The following is a 17503-nucleotide window of genomic DNA, read 5'->3' as shown; positions in this document are numbered from 1 at the left end:
CCAAATCTATGATTCTGTGATCATCCCACAGTCATATTCTCAAACTCCCCTGATGCCTGCACAGGAGACGCCCACAGGCGGCAGGGCAGCAGCAGGAGGAAGGGGTTTTTGCTAACGCTTACTCCTGAGTAAGCCTGTAGGGGATCACAGTGCAAGGAGGGAGAGTGAGGGAGTGGAAGCACGGCTAGCACTCCAAGAAAGCAGGCCAGGACCCAGAGGAAGACTGCACAACAGAGGAGACCACAGAAGATATTACTGCTTAATTTTTTAAAATAACTTTATACACACACACACACAAAAATTATTGTTTGTTTGTTTGTTTGTTTGTTTGTTTGTTTAAAGTGTCCCTGGAGTCATTGAAAAAAATCTGGTAACCTTACTTTATCCTCTAACTCTGTCCTGGAAAAGGTCCAGAGCTACAAGCCAATTACCGGTATCTGCTTGGACAAGCAGCAACCAGCTAGATCTCTCCTAGCTCCTCAGTCCAGAGGCAGTTTGCTTTCCCCTTAGGCACAAGAGGACAGCACAATATGAAGGAGCTTAGAAGATGCAGTGTGGGTGAGGGGAGACCCTAGCCCTTCCCATAAACTCAATCCCAGACTTCAGGTCTTAATTAGGAATTATCATCATATTTTATTTTTTTTAAATAGAAATTATTCTTCCTCACTCTCCATCCAGCTTACTGAAAAATATGGTAATGTCTTCAGCCTTCAGATTGGAAGCATGTGGATTGTAGTTGTGAATGGATTCCATCTGATGAAAGAGGCTTTTGTCCATCAGGGCGAAAACTTTACAGATCGTCCAAAAGCCCCAGTTGCCAAAGAAATATTTAGGTAATTGGGTGAGGGGTTTTTTAATATGGCAATTATTTAAATGATTAAAATTGCTCAAGTTTAAATTTTCAAGGCTGATGAGATCTTTCCTTCATTTGTATTTGTATTTCTTCAATCTGGTTTGAAGAGTACGAATTAGGTAGATTCCCATTTAAATGTAAGCAAAATTGAATTTCCCTCCATCCGTACACACAATAGAAATCTATGTACCTGAAATGTGTCTATTCCAAAATCCTAGAAACATTATCAAAGCTGTTCAGTGTTCCCATTTGCCTGACTGGCAAAATGAGATTCACTGTAGCTCTCCACTAACACAGTCTATTCTCCCTCTCCGCTAGGAAAGCAAGCCTGCCCTGGAGAGCAGTTGGTGAGGACTGAGTTTTTCCTTTTCTTTGCTGTCCTGATTCAGAAGTTTGCTCTCCAGGCTCCAAAGGATGCGACGTTAAGCCTTCGCTTTAGGCTGGGAGTTACGTTGTCCCCGCTGCCGTAAAAGGTGTGTGCATTCTGTCGCTAAGGTGGGGAAACATATTTTATGCTGTTTTATTTTAAGTAGGTTTAGCAGGATTACCTCCTCAGTTTTTGTTCTTATTGCCCATTGGTTCCAATTACCAATGTCTTTTCATGATAACAGTAGTCAGTTGAAAGTGACCGTGGTTAGTTAGAAACAGACATGCCGTGCTAGCTTAAGCATGTCTACCCAAAAGTCCCAGGTAAGTAGGCTTAGGGTGCTGCTTAGTCCATTAAGACTTTAAAGCTGCTCTTCTCTGAAGCAGCAAATTGTGGAAGTAAAAGACTCTTTACTTAGCCATGCTAGATGTTTATATATCCAGTATTTAGAATCATGGAATTGGAGTGTTGGAAGGGCTCCCACGGGTCCAGCCCCCTGCAATGCAGGAATCAAACTTGTAGTGCATTGAGGATGATCCAAGGGGATGGGAGGCAAGCGCTACATGCTAAGCAAAATACACACAAACACTGTAATTTATCAGTGCTGACATATTTATTATACAATTTGTTCGGCGCAAACTCTTGCGCCGTTTAAAATAAGCATTCTCAACATTCAGAGCAATTTATCTAACTCGCTTGGAACAAACTGTCCAGTGGAGCATGCTCAAATTTGTATACAGTGGTACCTCGGGTTAAGAACTTAATTCGTTCTGGAGGTCTGTTCTTAACCTGAAACTGTTCTTAACCTGAAGCATCACTTTAGCTAATGGGGCCTCCCACTGCTGCCGCGCTGCTGGAGCACGATTTCTGTTCTCATCCCGAAGCAAAGTTCTTAACCTGAGGTACTATTTCTGGGTTAGCGGAGTCTGTAACCTGAAACGTATGTAACCCGAGGTACCACTGTACAATTTACAAAGTGTATTGGACCCCTGTAGAGCTGCTAGAAGTTCTCCTTTTCAGCAAGTACTGAGTTGTTTTCTCTGATTTTATGTATTAAACAGGATTTATATACTGCTTGGGACACAGGTGGCGCTGTGGGTTAAAGCCTCAGCGCCTAGGACTTGCTGATCGAAAGGTCGGCGGTTCGAATCCCTGCTGCGGGGTGCGCTCCCGCTGCTCGGTCCCAGCGCCTGCCAACCTAGCAGTTCGAAAGCACCTCCGGGTGCAAGTAGATAAATAGGGACCGCTTACCAGCGGGAAGGTAAACGGCGTTTCCGTGTGCAGCTCTGGCTCGCCAGAGCAGCGATGTCACACTGGCCATGTGACCCGGAAGTGTCTCCAGACAGCGCTGGCCCCTGGCCTCTTAAGTGAGATGGGCGCACAACCCCAGAGTCTGTCAAGACTGGCCCATACGGGCAGGGGTACCTTTACCTTTACCTTTTTATATACTGCTTAATCATAAAAAAACCAAGCAGTTTACAGAAAGTTTATGTTATGTACTCAGTAGTCTGGACTAGGATTCTGTGCCCCTGTTCTGATTCGATACATGATATCCAATCAAATAGCATTGTCAGGGTTTGGGTTACTGGCATTGGCTCTTAAGCTCTGAGTCATGATTCGCAGCTTGGGGGTTTAGACAGCCAATCATGTTGAGAGTCTGAGTGGCCCAGGCCTTTAGAAATATGTACATTATTAGTTGCTTTGCCCCTGTTGCTCTGTTCTGTTTGCTCAATAGTCTCTTGCTGTAATCACTACGTCTCACCTTGTAGAAACTCACGTATACTTCAGCATGCATTCAAATTAGTGCATTAACATGTAACATGGAAACAGTGTGCCCTACTTTAATGAGAACACTGTTGTAGGACAGGACTGCAGAGCTCAAATGCTAGTGCTACTAAAGACAAGTGTGTGTGTCCTCCTATATGGAAACTGTATGGCCATAGCTCAGTGCTGGTGCATCTGGATTGCATGCAGAAGGCACCAGATTCTGTTCCCAATCTGTTGTTCCAGTCTGCAGGGAAGTCCAGGGCTGGCAGCCTCAGACCCCTGGGCTGGCTGTGGCTCTCCTGCTTGTTCGGTGCCACCCTTGGGCTATGCCCCTCTCCAGGCGACATTGCTCACTGGCTGTGCTGTTCAAACTGGAGAGCTTTTGCTTGGTTAGAATGTGGACTTTAATTGAGATATACTGTAGTGCCTTTTGCTTGCCCGCAGGATGAAGCAATGTGTCTGACTTTTGCAGAGCTGGAATGCAGCCTACTGTGCAAAAGTAACAGAGGTTTCTACGCACCCATTACTTTGTTCGTTTGCAAGCTACTACATGCCTCCTGTATCACTGACCGGGGAGCAGGAAATTCTGCTCAGGGGTAACAGCACCACAGCCTTTGTAACAGCAGATCCCCACCCTCCCCGCCACAAGGTGGTGAATAGCTCCAGTGTTCTCTGTATTCAAGCCAAGATTTTTGTCTGTGCTTGCTTACTTGTTCTGTAGAAAGCTAGCAGTTTCAAGAATTAAGACATTTTATTGCAAGCAGATTATGAGTCATGGTGACATTATAAAGAGGCTTAGCAGCTACAAACAAGTAGCTGGCTACATTACTTCTTCCAGATGTTGCTTAACCACCCACATTTTAGGTGGGAGAGCAAGTGTGGAGGGACTGCATCACACTTGTAGAAACCTAGGCCACAAAGCACTGACAGAGGTGAGTGCATGCATAAACAGAGGTTCAGTGACCCAAGATAACATGGCACAAGCATTCATCCAATGGCAATGCTCTGATGGCTCCATCTTGTTTGATGAAAACAAGAAAACGTGTGTTATGATCTGCTTAGTTGCTGTGTAAAGCTCCTGTAGGATACATGGATTCAATACAAAGGAGGCACATGACAAAGTTTACAGTTACTGGTGTACTGTGCTTCTGAGGCGCTTAATAATACTTATTTTCTGCAGCTCTCACAAATTAGTGTGTTTTGTAGTTTTGGGAGTAAACATTAGGCTGCAGCTGGTAGGAGTATGCAGTGGGTTTGACAAGACTGCAACGCAAAGGGTGACACTGCTGATAAAGTAACCAGAGACCACAAAATTAATGTCAAAAGGTTTTAATGTGAATATAAAAGAATATTTCTTGAATCAAGAGTAAAACCATGTTTACAAATTAGTGCAATTTCTTCCTCTATTTCTATACAGCCCATTTGCTTTGCACAGGATCAGACTTGTACACGTCAAATAGATTAGACCCCGGCAAGTCTAACAGAAAACTCAAAGTCAGGCTATTTATCCTTACTGAAGAAAAAACATTGGTATTGCTTACATTATGTGAATCCAAGCAAATGGTTATTGTAGAAAAGAACACTTTTTATTAATATAAAGTAAAAGCAGTATTGAACTAAAACTTTTCATTAATTCTACTGCATGTTTTAGTCTGGTCGCGTTCTTACAGAAACTTGTCTAAATGTATGCATGATTTTTAAAAGTTGGTGAAATCACATATCCCATAATTAGCCATAGTGTCAATTCATAAATTGTTATACAAACAAAGTGCTTTTACTCTAATGAAAATAAACATGCAATCAATACAGGGAACAAAGTGTTTAAGCACCACTTGAGGTTTTTACACAATCCCCACTGAAAGGAATGGAGATGTGTGGGAGTAGTGATAGGTTTTGTCAATGATTGCCAAACACTGTACAACTTACTAAGCAGTAATTGCAGCCCAAACCTGATTAAAATATAACTGCAAGGTTTTGCGGGACCAACACTTGGTGAACCAGTTTCTATGCTACATTTTTAATTAATGAAGAGTTACAGATGAAGGGTGATTGCAAGTCTCCATCAGCTCAAGTAAGTCTGCATCTGACATCAATTAATATTAGTTTATTAGAGAGACTGCTTTTTCAGTCATAGTGTGTATGCATCAACATTTTCATCCCATCTAAGCACAGCACATTTTAAGGACTTAACATAGATAAGTAACTCCTTTGCATTATGTTCAAATCAAAGAAATATTTCACACTAAGGCTGCAATCCTATACATACTTACATGAGAGTAAGTACCATTGAACTCAGTGGGGCTTACTTCTGAGTAGACATGTATAGTATTGCCCTGTAAGCAAAACACAAGAGATACTAACTCAACTCATAGTTAAATAAAATCAGGAGAATCAAAATTCTGAATTCAATTGCTGGTGATCAAATATCTGAATTTTATTACTCAAAGGAGGTAGTTTAAGTTTAGAAACTAAACACCAAGTAGTCCACCACAAATTCAGTTGCACACAATTACTACATAAAATTGCTATGGCTGCAGATTCACAAGTTTACCTGTGCAATGATTGAGCTGCTATGTCTCCATGGACACTCAGTGCAATCCAGCAGCATGAAAAGATGCACATAAAGGGGTTGCCCACACATTTCCTCTGGCCAAACTGCCAAGCCTAGGAGCTGGGTATATAGCCTGTGAATGGCCAGGTCACATAGGTGGCAATGGGCACAAGTTAGCAACAATTCTACCAGGATAGCTGAAAAATCTCTCCCTCTCTCTCCTTTTAGATTAATCCTTGTGAAGTTCAGCATCCTGAAAGATGGCTGCAAAATGGTAAGTGGTGACATTTTCTTAAACAACTTTGGACTAAATAGAACACATAGTAGTAAATATGCTTCTCTGCCAAAAAAACTCCCCATCGAGTTCTTCCATAGATGTCTAATTGAATTCACTGACAATAGCTACTTTGTCTCTTAGTTTGTTAAAGAGCTCAAACTTTTCTAAGATTACAGGGGATGTGGCCCTCTGCTGACAGAACACTTTTTAATCCAGTAGATTGTGGGCAGAAAGTGAGGGCGGATGAGATTTAAGATTCCCCTCTTCCTTCTGCAATCCCTCCAGAGGATTGGGAGGTCCTTTGGACTAGTACTTGAAAGTGGCATAGGGGACTGAAGGAGGAATATGTGGAAATAAACTTCTGTTCCCATGTACTCATAGGAGCTTTCACAAGATCAAAGGCCCTTCCATCAGCCAGAGGACATGACTGGCTTCAACCCATGGAATTTGTAATTAAAAATAATGTTACCACCATCATTCTCTTCCATCTAATAGAGCAGTGATGGCCAAACGTGGCCCTCCAGCTGTTTTGGGACTACAATTCCCACCATCCCTGATCACTGGTTCTGTTAGCTAGGGATGATAGGAGTTGTAGTCCCAAAACAGCTGGAGGGCCAAGTTTGGCCATCACTGTAATAGAGCAATGCCAAACTACCACAGAAAAGTAATTTAAGATAAAGTACAGCCATATTTTCCTGGCTCTTTGACATGGAGGTAGACAGTACCAAGACACATATGCAGCAGAGTTACATCAGCTAGCATCCAACTCAGCCGCTCAAGTTAGCTGACACCAAGTCCCATAGAAATTAGTCAGTCCTGGCTATTTATTTATTTTTAAATCATTGCTTACAACAGAATGTACAGCACAATCTAAACTATGCCCACTTGGAATGGCACTTGGACTGCAGCTTTAGTTGTTACTAACTTGAGATGGATTGGGGCCTTGGTGATGACTTTCCTGTACTAGCAGTAGTTGTCATACAGAACACACTATAAATTAAAGCCACTGAAGAAAAGCATCGTATGTTTGTGAATTGTTATCTGTGGAGACTACTCACTGTGACCATATTTGATTACAAGAATATAATATAGTATCAAAACATTAAGCAACATGCTACAAAATTTGTATTCACCATTTCTCCCTACAAATTCATACCAGGGAAAAAGCTACCAAAAACACAAGTCAGCAGGTTGAACAGAACAGTAAGAGCTTAATACCAAGGAGGTAGTCAACAGACATGAAATCTTGAAAAACAGCTTGAAAGATTGAAGGCTCAGACAGTAGCACACTATAACTTTACAGTGCTGGTATTAAGTATAGCACGTCATTAAAAGACAGAATTGTTAGACATTTGTAGTATCAGTTTCTACATAAAAGCATGTAATACTGTAGTCACATCATCAGATATTTTAGACCAGTTTTAATAAAATGCTAAAAATTTTGAAGTCTAAGCTGCAGTTATTGATTATGTTAGTCCTCACCCCACCAAAAAACCCCTGCAACTCAGATTTCAGACTTCATTTTATTTGCAGTAATGTTCAAGGCTGCATTACATTTTATAAACATAATTCTGGCCCATGTGCAAGTAACTTTTTAAACACAGAGGCCACCTTTAAAAATAACCATGCATTCCACCCTGTGAACATGCACTTAAGTCTGATCTTTGTGTCTGGAATTACTGCTATCGGCCTAAATAATAATGTGCCTCAATTTTTAAAATTCCAAAATGGCTAATTGCAGCACAAAGTACAATGGTCTACTTCATCAGATGCACAAAGTAAACAGCACACACAAACAACTGTAAGAATCTTCCCTACTGCTTTTGTTCTCTGACCTGATAATGATAGTTTTTAAATGTTAATAGCATTTTGGAAGGCTTTAAAAGCAACCCTAGCAGCTTCTTACTAGGTAACTTATTCCAGCAACTCGCCGTTCTCTGGAATAGACTTCAAGCTCTTATTCTGCAAAAGATGCAGCAACAAATGTTGTCTACCTAATGCCATCAAGTTACTCCCTTGGCGCTCAACCCAGTACCTAGCTGTACCACAATGGAGGGCTAGACACACAAGTGTCTGGGGCATCTGCAGCCAATCCTCAGGAGCAGCATAGGATCAGAGCTTTCCTGTCACTGCACCACAGCTGAACACACTGCATCCCTGCATGAGCAGGACATTACACAGCAGAGGCAAAAGCACACACCACTCAGTAGTCTGGGCTCAAAACCTACTAAGGAGACTTCAGTCAAGGTTAATTTTGCAACCTTTAAAAAGGCTGTAATTTTACATTTTTTAAAATAAAGACATCACTAGTTGAGTGCAAATACATAGACATTTTGTCTTTCCTGAATCCTTTTCATTACATAAAATGGCAATTTAAGGCTGCAGTCCAAACCCTGGCCAGGGGGCAGCAGAACCTAATGGAGTAGCAGTCCCATTGTTATCTATAGCCCAGCAGGCAAAGAGCTGTCTCAGCTTGGGGCTGGTGAAGTGATTAGGTCCTCACCAGGCCTAATGATGTCACATCAAGGCAGTGTGGCTGGCTTGGATTCCAGTTCCTTCCAGGCCAGCTAGCTCAGCTCTTCCCCACAACACTCTTTTTCAGGGTTTTCTCCCACCCAGTGACCCCACTGACGACACTCCTAGCTCCCTCCTCCAACCCCCCCCCCCAGGGGTGTTTGGACTGCAGCCCCAATAGTTATTACAAACTGATTGGGAGTCCAATAAAGCTTGAATGGACTTGAATGGCAGAACTGCAGCATTAGGTGGACAGTCCTGAAATTAGTAAATCATTTTGGTTACAATATGCTTGCAGTCAAAAATCCCTCATGCCATGAATGCTGAAAAATAATGACGGATTTTCTAATTTGGTCCTTCTTATTTTTGTAAAGTAGCAGAAGGCCCCGGGGGGGGGGGGATTACTTTTCTTTGTGCAGATGAGTCATAAAAATGTACTCCCACTAAAATCAGTACACATCCTAGACTAAAACATTAAATAGAATTTTAAATAGGATGCCAATTTTGGTATTTCTATATACATTATGAAGACAAATAAAACTCCTTTTGAGCTGTGCTTATCGACACATACCTCAGATCCGTTTAAAATCAAGAAAAGTAATTTGACATATGTTGCTTTTTATAGTCATCGCTGGCCAAATCAAATTTACCAGCCCTATGGGTCTCAGATGTAAAATAGCTGATGCCCAGCATCACAATCACGCTCTTCGTCAGGTAGTTAAAAACAAAAGTTACAAAATAAGTTAAGGACACTTTAGTGCACGAATATCCTCTGTGGTTTAATCTGATGTTGCAGGTGGTACTTTAACAGAAAGATTCCTTCGGGTATTGGTCACGTGCCGTTGCTGTGCAAGGAAAGAGCGCCCGGGTGTGCAGGGACCAGCGTCTTTGTAGGCAGCATTCCCACTTAGGAGTCTAGATTCCATGCCCAGTTTATGAAACGCTAAGCTCTGGAATGAAGCAAGATTAAACATGATTCCCTGCATTCCTTTCTGAAAAGAGTTAAGAGATTCTGGCAGCTATTATAGCCACTATTACTCAAAATTATTATTCATACATATACCATTTTCTGAAAGAAATCATACAAAGTAGGACATTAAAGGTAAAGGTACGCCTGACCTATAGGCCGAGGGAACCGGCGTTTGTCCACAGACAGCTTCTGGGTCATGTGGCCAGCATTACTAAGCTGCTTCTGGCTAACCAGAGAAGCACACGGAAACGCAGTTTACCTTCCCGCCGGAGTGGTACCTATTTATCTACTTGCACTTTGACGAGCTTTCGAACTGCTAGGTTGGCAGGAGCAGGGACCGAGCAACGGGAGCTCACCCTGTCATGGGGATTCGAATTGCCGACCTTCCGATCGGCAAGCCCTAGGCTCTGTAGGTTAGACCACAGAGTAGGACATTGAAAGTACGTAATTTCGTATTTTAAATGCAGATTATAAACCAAATTTTAAATGCAGATTATAAATCTAAAAGGAAACATTATGTATGACCACGGGGTTGTATCTGATGCTGCTGTTCTACTTGCATGACAGATTTCTGCTTGCATAATGAAACTTCCCCTGCAGCCCTCGCTGCCTGCCCCCTTAAAAATCTCCAAAGGAAGAGAGGAAGGAAAATCCCATTGTGTGAGCAGAACTCTGTGCATGCAGTGCTGGATTCAACCCACCATCTTCTCAGAAGTCTGACTGGTTGCAGTGGTACAATCTACCAAGCCCCCCCCCCCCGCCCATGCCACAGGACAGCTTGCAAATATGTCAGAAAAGTGGGATGGGGGAAAGTTGTTATATAGTGTTTAGCACACTGCTGATGTTAAATACATGGTGGTTACAGTACCACTAGAGATATGGACCATCTTCATTTCTCAACATAAAAAACAATCCCTCATTTCAATAAATGGGCATTTCTTAAATTTCAAAATTCAGTAATTGGTTTCTGACTATTTTGGCTTCTGAGAAGTATTAATATTTATTTTCACATATTCACTCTCTCACACAAACAAGACCCGCTTTAGCTCACCTTGTTGTACCATGCAGACACAATTAACTTTTCTTCATGGTCATGTAGCCTGGCCAGTTTACATTCTCCCTACAAAGAATTTACAAATTGTTAAGATATAGGCAAAGGAAATTATATTGGCCCCAACATTCAAAGTTAACCAAGTGATCCATGTTTACATAATTTTGTAAGATGCTTCATAAATCTCAATGAATACTAGAGCTTGTACTGAATGCTCTGTTCTCTATATACTTTCCTACTATGTATGGTTATAAACAATGGTTTTTGGTTTTTTAAATAACTGTTCTCCTGGCTCTTCTGTATAGCAGTTCCTGTAATTAAATTGGAAACAACATCCAGAGGAGATGCTAAAATTGTTCTTACCTCAAGTGCTTCAATTCTTTTATCTTTCTCTGTCAGCTGTTTCCTCAGCAACATGATTTCAGCAGATGCAGGATTTAATTTGGGGTCCAACGTTTTTATCACCTGCATAAAGATGAACATAAATGAATTTGGCAAACCTACCTCCTAGCCAATCAAAATAATTCAGCAGTAAGATGTGCAATGCTTCATTAAAAAAGCAAAAGAACCAGCACAATGCATTGTAACCAACTAAGTTAAGTAACAGAGGAGACCCACTAAAATTAATGGACCTAAGTTAGTCATGCCAATTGGTTCCAATAGGTCTGCTCTAACACTGGTTAAAAATGTCAACCATATAAAAGCATGTGTAAGCATTTTGGGTGATGTTGCTGAATGAAAGCCGAAACAACAGAACTAGAAAAGCTGAACACAAAATATAGAATGAATCCACCTTTAAACATGATGGTACCTTGGATCCCGAACGCCTTGGTATTCCGATGTTTTGGCTCCCGAACGCCGCAAACCCGGAAGTGAGTGTTCCGATTTGCAAACGTTCTTTGGAACCTGAATGTCTGACGTGGGTTCCACGGCTTCCAACTGGCTGCAGGAGCTTCCGGCAGCCAATCAGAAGCCGAACCTTGGTTTCTGAACCTTTTGGAAGTCGAATGGACTTCCGGAATGGATTCCGTTCGACTTCCGAGGTACAACTGTAGTTAGCACGAGAGAGGGGCTTCTAGTTCCAGATTTGTAGGGGGAAAAACCTGACATTTTAGAAAATACTCACACTTCTTGCTTTTTCCAGGTACATTTTATACCTCTCCTCCATCGATTTCATATCTTCATCTTTCTTATGCAGAGCTGCTTCCAGTTCTTCAATTTTTTGTGCTGTTTATCAGAAAACCAAATGTCATTATTAATGGAGACTGTGTCTTATCGAAGCCTCAAATAATTGATGAACTTGAGTTGGGATACAGCAGGCTCCAGAAGGGTTCACAACCATTTAATTATTTCTATCCATAATAGGAACAACTAGGAGTTCCAGGCAAGTACCATCGAACGATAGCCAAGGAAGTCTGGCTTGTGGAGGCTTTTCTCTCTACTTTCACATGGAGCTTCATCATTGTCCTTCGAGAAGCACAGTATGACACCATCTCATGGACAGCAACTCAATCATTTAAGATTTAGTTATCAGAGCAAGAGGAAAAGGACAGCATCTTCCCATGTACCAGGTACCGTTCTGCAGTATTTTACAGACTAATGGAATAAGATACCAAGCACGTAGCCTAGCCCAGGCATGAGGAGAAACTGTAATGAAACAATATTGGTGATAAAAATTAACATTCACATCAAATCACTCACCATTTTGATTTAGATCTGGCTGCAGGTCTGCAAGAAGCGCCTCCTTCTTCTGCAATTCATCATGGACTTCACTCAATTTTTCCCTGTAAGATTCAAAATCAGAGATCAGGCCACATCAGCATTTCATATTCTCACGAGCCCAAAATAGCCAGATAAACTGCTCTATACCAGATACAGTCAAACCTCAGATGTCGAACGTAATCCGTTCCGGAAGCCCGTTTAGTTTCCGAAATGTTGCACAACTGAGGTGCAGCGTCCAATTGGATGCAAGAGCCTCCTGCACTCAAGCAGAAGCCACGTTGGACGTTTGGCTTCCGAAAAATGTTTAAAACCCGGAACATTTACTTCCAGGTTTTTGGCGTTTGGGAGTCAAGGTTTGGCTGTATTACTATATTTTCAAAAACGAGCTGGAAGCAAGAAACACTAACAAATTAGCTGTAAGGCAAACTATCCCAAATCAAATTTTCAGAGCAGACACTTAGGAAACAGAAGATACTCAATGGTTTTCTATGACAAATATTGTAGGTCTTGTCTACACAAAGAACTGGAAAGCTTTTTTAATAAAGTAGTGAAGGTTTTAGAAAAAGTTGTTGGTATATTCAAAACTGCTTTGGGACAATATGCCATTTAATTGCTGCAGTTCTGAGTGACTACAGAACATTACAAATACCATGCTGGATATGGAGTGATGCAGGGGAAGACATGTGAATGAATGAGATCATCAATCAGGCAGGAGCATTCGCTGGCGTCCTGGAAACAGGATCATAGCTACTGACTGAGAGAGTGGGGGCAGGGCAGTGCTGGCATACCAGCAGAGCCAACCTGGTGCTCCCGCCCCACCCCAATCTCATACTGCCCTGCCCCCACACAATCATGGTAAGTGGAAGTGACACAACTGCTGGCAGGCCAGTTCCATAGCACCACCCTACTGGCTCCTCCAACAGGGTTATGAAGCTGTCTGCTTGCATCAAGAATGTAGAGTATTGCTGGGAGGGCTGATACGGGTTGGAATAACTTCTTGAATGCCCATGACAGCATCACTCCCTCTCCTTCCACAGCAGGGAAGGGACAGAAGACATGAATCAACTTGCATATAGTCAAAAAGAATCTCTCATGCTTTATGTTTACACACATACAGCACACTAAAATAAAGTATATGCTAATCTTGTAACTTACATATGTGCTGCTATCTTCTGCTTCAGCTTGCTGGACTATAAAAACAAGTAACATTTATTAGGTCTTATCAGTCATATACAGGACAGTAATTTATTCCCAACAGTAACCGGTTCTAGTAGCTGCAGATGACACACACAGGTGCTAGTTTAGTGCTTAATGATTGCTTCCAACAATGTAATGTTGGGAGGCCTCTCTCCAAAGATGACTTAAGCAAAAGGTGTTTTTTAATTTTCTTTATCACTTATTCTCACCATCACTCAGGAGGACTAAAGAGATTGTTTTGCATGTGAAACTCAGATTCAAGTTCCCCACCTCCTTTTTCAAAAGCTTTTTCTAATAATTTCAGAATGATTGCTTTTCAGTTTGTTTTTACATGTTTTTACATATGTTTTCATTGTAAACAGAGCCTTCAGCAACAAAACCACGGTGCCAGGATAACAAACAGGAGGAAGCTGTATTATGAAAACTATCCCCATCCTCTAATACCTACCCCTTCCCCTTCAGTCTTGGATTCTTGTTCCTGCAAGGTCTTCTGGAGGTCCTCAATCTGCTGCTGCAGCTCTCCAACCCGCTCCTTGCTCAGCCTATGGAGAAGCATTTTTAAAAGAACACAAATGTTATATGTACATCTAACAATCCAATTGCTAATCATCAGAATTCAAGTATAAGAAATAAAAGAAGTCAACTTTCTGGCAGATTTGACAGCTGCTTTCTCCTTTTTATTTTGTGTTTTTGCACTTATTCGGTATTTATCATCCACTGCTTGTATGCTGTATGTTTGGTTATGAGTCCTGCACCCATTCTATGGTAAAGGTAAAGGGACCCTGACCATTAGGTCCAGTCGTGGCCGACCCTGGGGTTGCGGTGCTCATCTCACTTTATTGGCCGAGGGAGCCGGTGTACAGCTTCCAGGTCATGCAGCCAGCATGACTAAGCCGCTTCTGGCGAACCAGAACAGCGCATGGAAACGCCATTTACCTTCCTGCCGGAGCGGTACCTATTTATCTACTTGCACTTTGAGTGCTATCAAACTGCTAGGTTGGCAGGAGCAGGGACCAAGCAACGGCAGCTCACCCCGTCGCGGGGATTCAAACTGCCGACCTTCTGTTCAGCAAGTCCTAGGCTCTGTTGTTTAACCCACAGCGCCACCTGCTGTACCATTCTATGGTAGATTTCACCAAAAAATCAGTCAACAAACTTTGGGTGGAAGTCAGTGTCATGCTAGAAGAATGTTCTGCCTGTGCAAGCACTGCAGCTTGCTAGGCGGAATGACCCCCCTGTTCCCACATGCTGTTTTGGGAGTTCTCCCAGACCCCCATGCCCTGAGCCAATTTCAGGGGGCTTACAGTGGGGAGCAGAGAGGGGAAAGACCAGTCATGCAAGGGGAAGTCCTGGTGCAGGGCTCCAGCAGACGGGGTTCATTAGTTGAATCCTGCCCTTTTAAGTGTGTGTGTGGGGGGAGGATCACCTGTTTTCAGTCTCTAATTCATTTATTGTTCGATGCTTTTGTTCTAGCTTCTCTTGAAGCTCCACAATTTGTTCATTTTCTGATCCCTCTTGTTGCAAGTGGAGCATCTTGTTTTCATGCTGCAGCCGGATGAACATTTCTCTGAAGTTCAAACACAAAATTATAAACAAAGGTGTTTTACAAGAAGTTTAACTTTCATCAGTGGCATTTCCCCCCCCAAATATATATAACGAGGCATTCAACATTACAATGTACAAGTACCAAGTATGGTTGTAGAACAGGTCATATGATATTATTTCAATTTCACTCCAATAAAAAAGCCTTGAATCAGAAATTCAAGGTTGTTAATACTATACAGTGGTACCTTGTGTTACAGATGGGATCCACCCTGGAGGCCCATCCATAACGTGAAATGCCCACAACTCGAAGTGCTGTGTCTGCGCAGGCACACAGCACGATTTGGCACTTCTGCACATGCGCGAAGCGCGATCTAGCACTTCTGCGCATGCGCAAGCGGCAAAACCCAGAAGTAACACGTTCCAGTACTTCCGGGTTGCCATGGGACGTAACACGAAAAGACGCAACATGAAGCAGAAGCAGCACAAGGTATGACTGTACTTTTACCTAGGAATAAGGCTCACTGAATTCAATGGCCCTTACTTCTGAGTAAGCATGCACCAAATTGCACTAAGTGGTAGTGATAGAACTGTACAAGTACTGTAGAGCTTTTTAACACTCACTTCCTGCTTTAAAGCAGCTACTAATAATATTAGTGTTCAAACTTTTTTTTTTTTTTTTAAGTTGGAAGGGGTGAAATCAAAGAAGTTTGGCTGGATATCCAGGAAGGAAGTTTAAAATGATATTGCCTTCTGGATTGGGGCCCTAGAAGTAAAGATTCACACTGCAAAATAAATGTCCATAAGAATCCAGTGGGACTTTCTATTTTCATTAAAGGATAAGTTTTTACAGCAAATGCAATATGAGATATGCAAGTTTAAAACATTCACTTTTTCCATTTATGGGAGTATGTCTTTTCAATTATTCAGTCACATGACTGCATTCAAGCTCTCATTCTGCAAACATTCTAGGCACCTTTCTCACCTATATTCCACAGGCAGAATTTCAGCAGCAAGATTTTCGTAACTTTTCACAGCAGATGCATCTGAAAAGATAAAATAAAGTAAAGTAAAGTAATAAAGCTATCTATAGCTTAAAGAACATGATTCCACAGGAAGGAAACAAATATACCTGTTTGGTTCAGGTGATCCTGCTGCATCTGTGAACACCTGAGCTCTTCATTTGTCTCTTTCAGTGCATCACGCTGAACTATCAATCTCTGAAAATAAAGCAAAGTTTAGGAGTGGTAAATGTGAAACTTTTTTTTTCTTTGTCCATGTACTGTCTGTTTTCCACCCAGGGGTGCCAGGTGGGGCTCCTGCAAAATTCTGAAATGGCTTCTCCCCCCCCCCCCCAAGTTCCATGGTGGCCTCGTGAGCATGCCGCAAGGTGTGCTGGCATAAGGCATGACACGTCTGCATGCCCCACTGCTTGCATGAATGAACCGCCCCGGAAAAATTCCTGCAATGAGTCACTGTGAATTGGGCAGCTCCCAGTACTGGCACCACCCCCAAGGTCTCACCTGGTGATCGTAGAGTACAAGATGGTTGACATTTTAAGTACTTTGGGTCCCAAGTAATTTTGGGCTTTATATGCTAGTATTGTCATGCTGGCCACATGACCCGGAAGCTGTACGCTGGCTCCCTCGGCCAATAAAGCAAGATGAGCGCCGCAACCCCAGAGTCGGCCATGACTGGACCTAATGGTCAGGAGTCCCTTTACCTATGCTAGTATTAGTACCTTGAATTAGACCGGGCAGCTCGCTGGGAGGCAGCGCAGTGCTTTCAGGACTGGTGATACATAGCTTCACTTAGCTGCTCCACTTATCAGCCTGGCTGCAGCATTCTACACTAGCAGCAGCCTCCTGTCTTCAAGGGCAGCACCATAGATAGTGCATTACAGTACTCCAGACAAGTTGCCAAAAATGGACAATGGATCCCAGGGTAGTTTCTTTTTATTTTTTTGTTAGCTTCTTTCTGCTGAAGCTTCCCTGCACTATAATGAGTACCACTCTAGAGAAACTCACAACATTCAGGTGTTTGAGGGACTGTAATGGATAAGGAGACCTGAAAACCTGAAATCTTACAGACATTTCATTCCATTTTGTCTCACCTCAAATAGGTTGGTGCCTATAGCTGGTAGAAAGCTGGCAGAAATGTTTACAAACACTTTAACTAACTTGACCTAAATATAAACCTTGGCTTTTTCTGGTTAAACCATTGTTTAAACAACTATTCAATGTTTAAGAGCTCATAAACCAACATACAATCTGCTTCAACTAAAAATGGGAGCGAATTTAAGTTTAGTTCACACTTAAAGGCAAATCTATCAAATTTGCAAATTCAGAAACAATATGAGAACCGAAGCACAGCCACCCTTCAAAACTTTGCAATGTAGTTCTCCAACCAAAATGTTTTTGACATGTATTAGGGGAAAGTACATAAAAGTGAATATGCTAGTGAAAATAACATGCAATAATACATTATATTAGGATAAATTGGTGCAAAAAAAAAGTTTTGACACTAGTAAAAACTGCATACAAAAATGTGTTAGGAGAAATGCACACTATAACGCTAATGAATTTTCATGAGCTTTTTTTTATAATTGCAAATTGCTGTAGAAATATGGAGAACTGAAAACTGGAAAAATGAGAAACTGAGTGATTTGAAACTGGCAGATCCTGTCAGCCCT

At 42.0% G+C, this 17503-nt stretch overlaps 1 protein-coding gene across 2 annotated transcripts in view; it reads right to left on the bottom strand.

Annotated features, from left to right (window-relative positions):
- Positions 1-4300: 4300 nt before the first annotated feature.
- The window catches only part of HOOK1 (hook microtubule tethering protein 1), a 30893-nt gene continuing 17690 nt past the window's right edge, over positions 4301-17503 (bottom strand). For both annotated transcript variants that reach the window (XM_081915781.1, XM_081915782.1), the window contains exons 13-22: positions 15944-16031; positions 15797-15857; positions 14696-14836; positions 13718-13811; positions 13228-13262; positions 12052-12134; positions 11477-11577; positions 10714-10815; positions 10351-10419; positions 4301-9279 (exon numbers count right to left, since the gene is read on the bottom strand). In XM_081915781.1, the coding sequence (XP_081771907.1) occupies positions 9109-9279; positions 10351-10419; positions 10714-10815; positions 11477-11577; positions 12052-12134; positions 13228-13262; positions 13718-13811; positions 14696-14836; positions 15797-15857; positions 15944-16031 (945 nt within the window). In that variant the 3' untranslated portion in view covers positions 4301-9108. The remainder of the gene's footprint in view (positions 9280-10350; positions 10420-10713; positions 10816-11476; positions 11578-12051; positions 12135-13227; positions 13263-13717; positions 13812-14695; positions 14837-15796; positions 15858-15943; positions 16032-17503) is intronic.

This window comes from Podarcis melisellensis (genome assembly GCF_964234715.1).
Source record: "Podarcis melisellensis genome assembly, chromosome: 6".
NCBI lineage: Eukaryota > Metazoa > Chordata > Lepidosauria > Squamata > Lacertidae > Podarcis > Podarcis melisellensis.
This window is presented reverse-complemented; position numbering and strand designations above follow the sequence as displayed.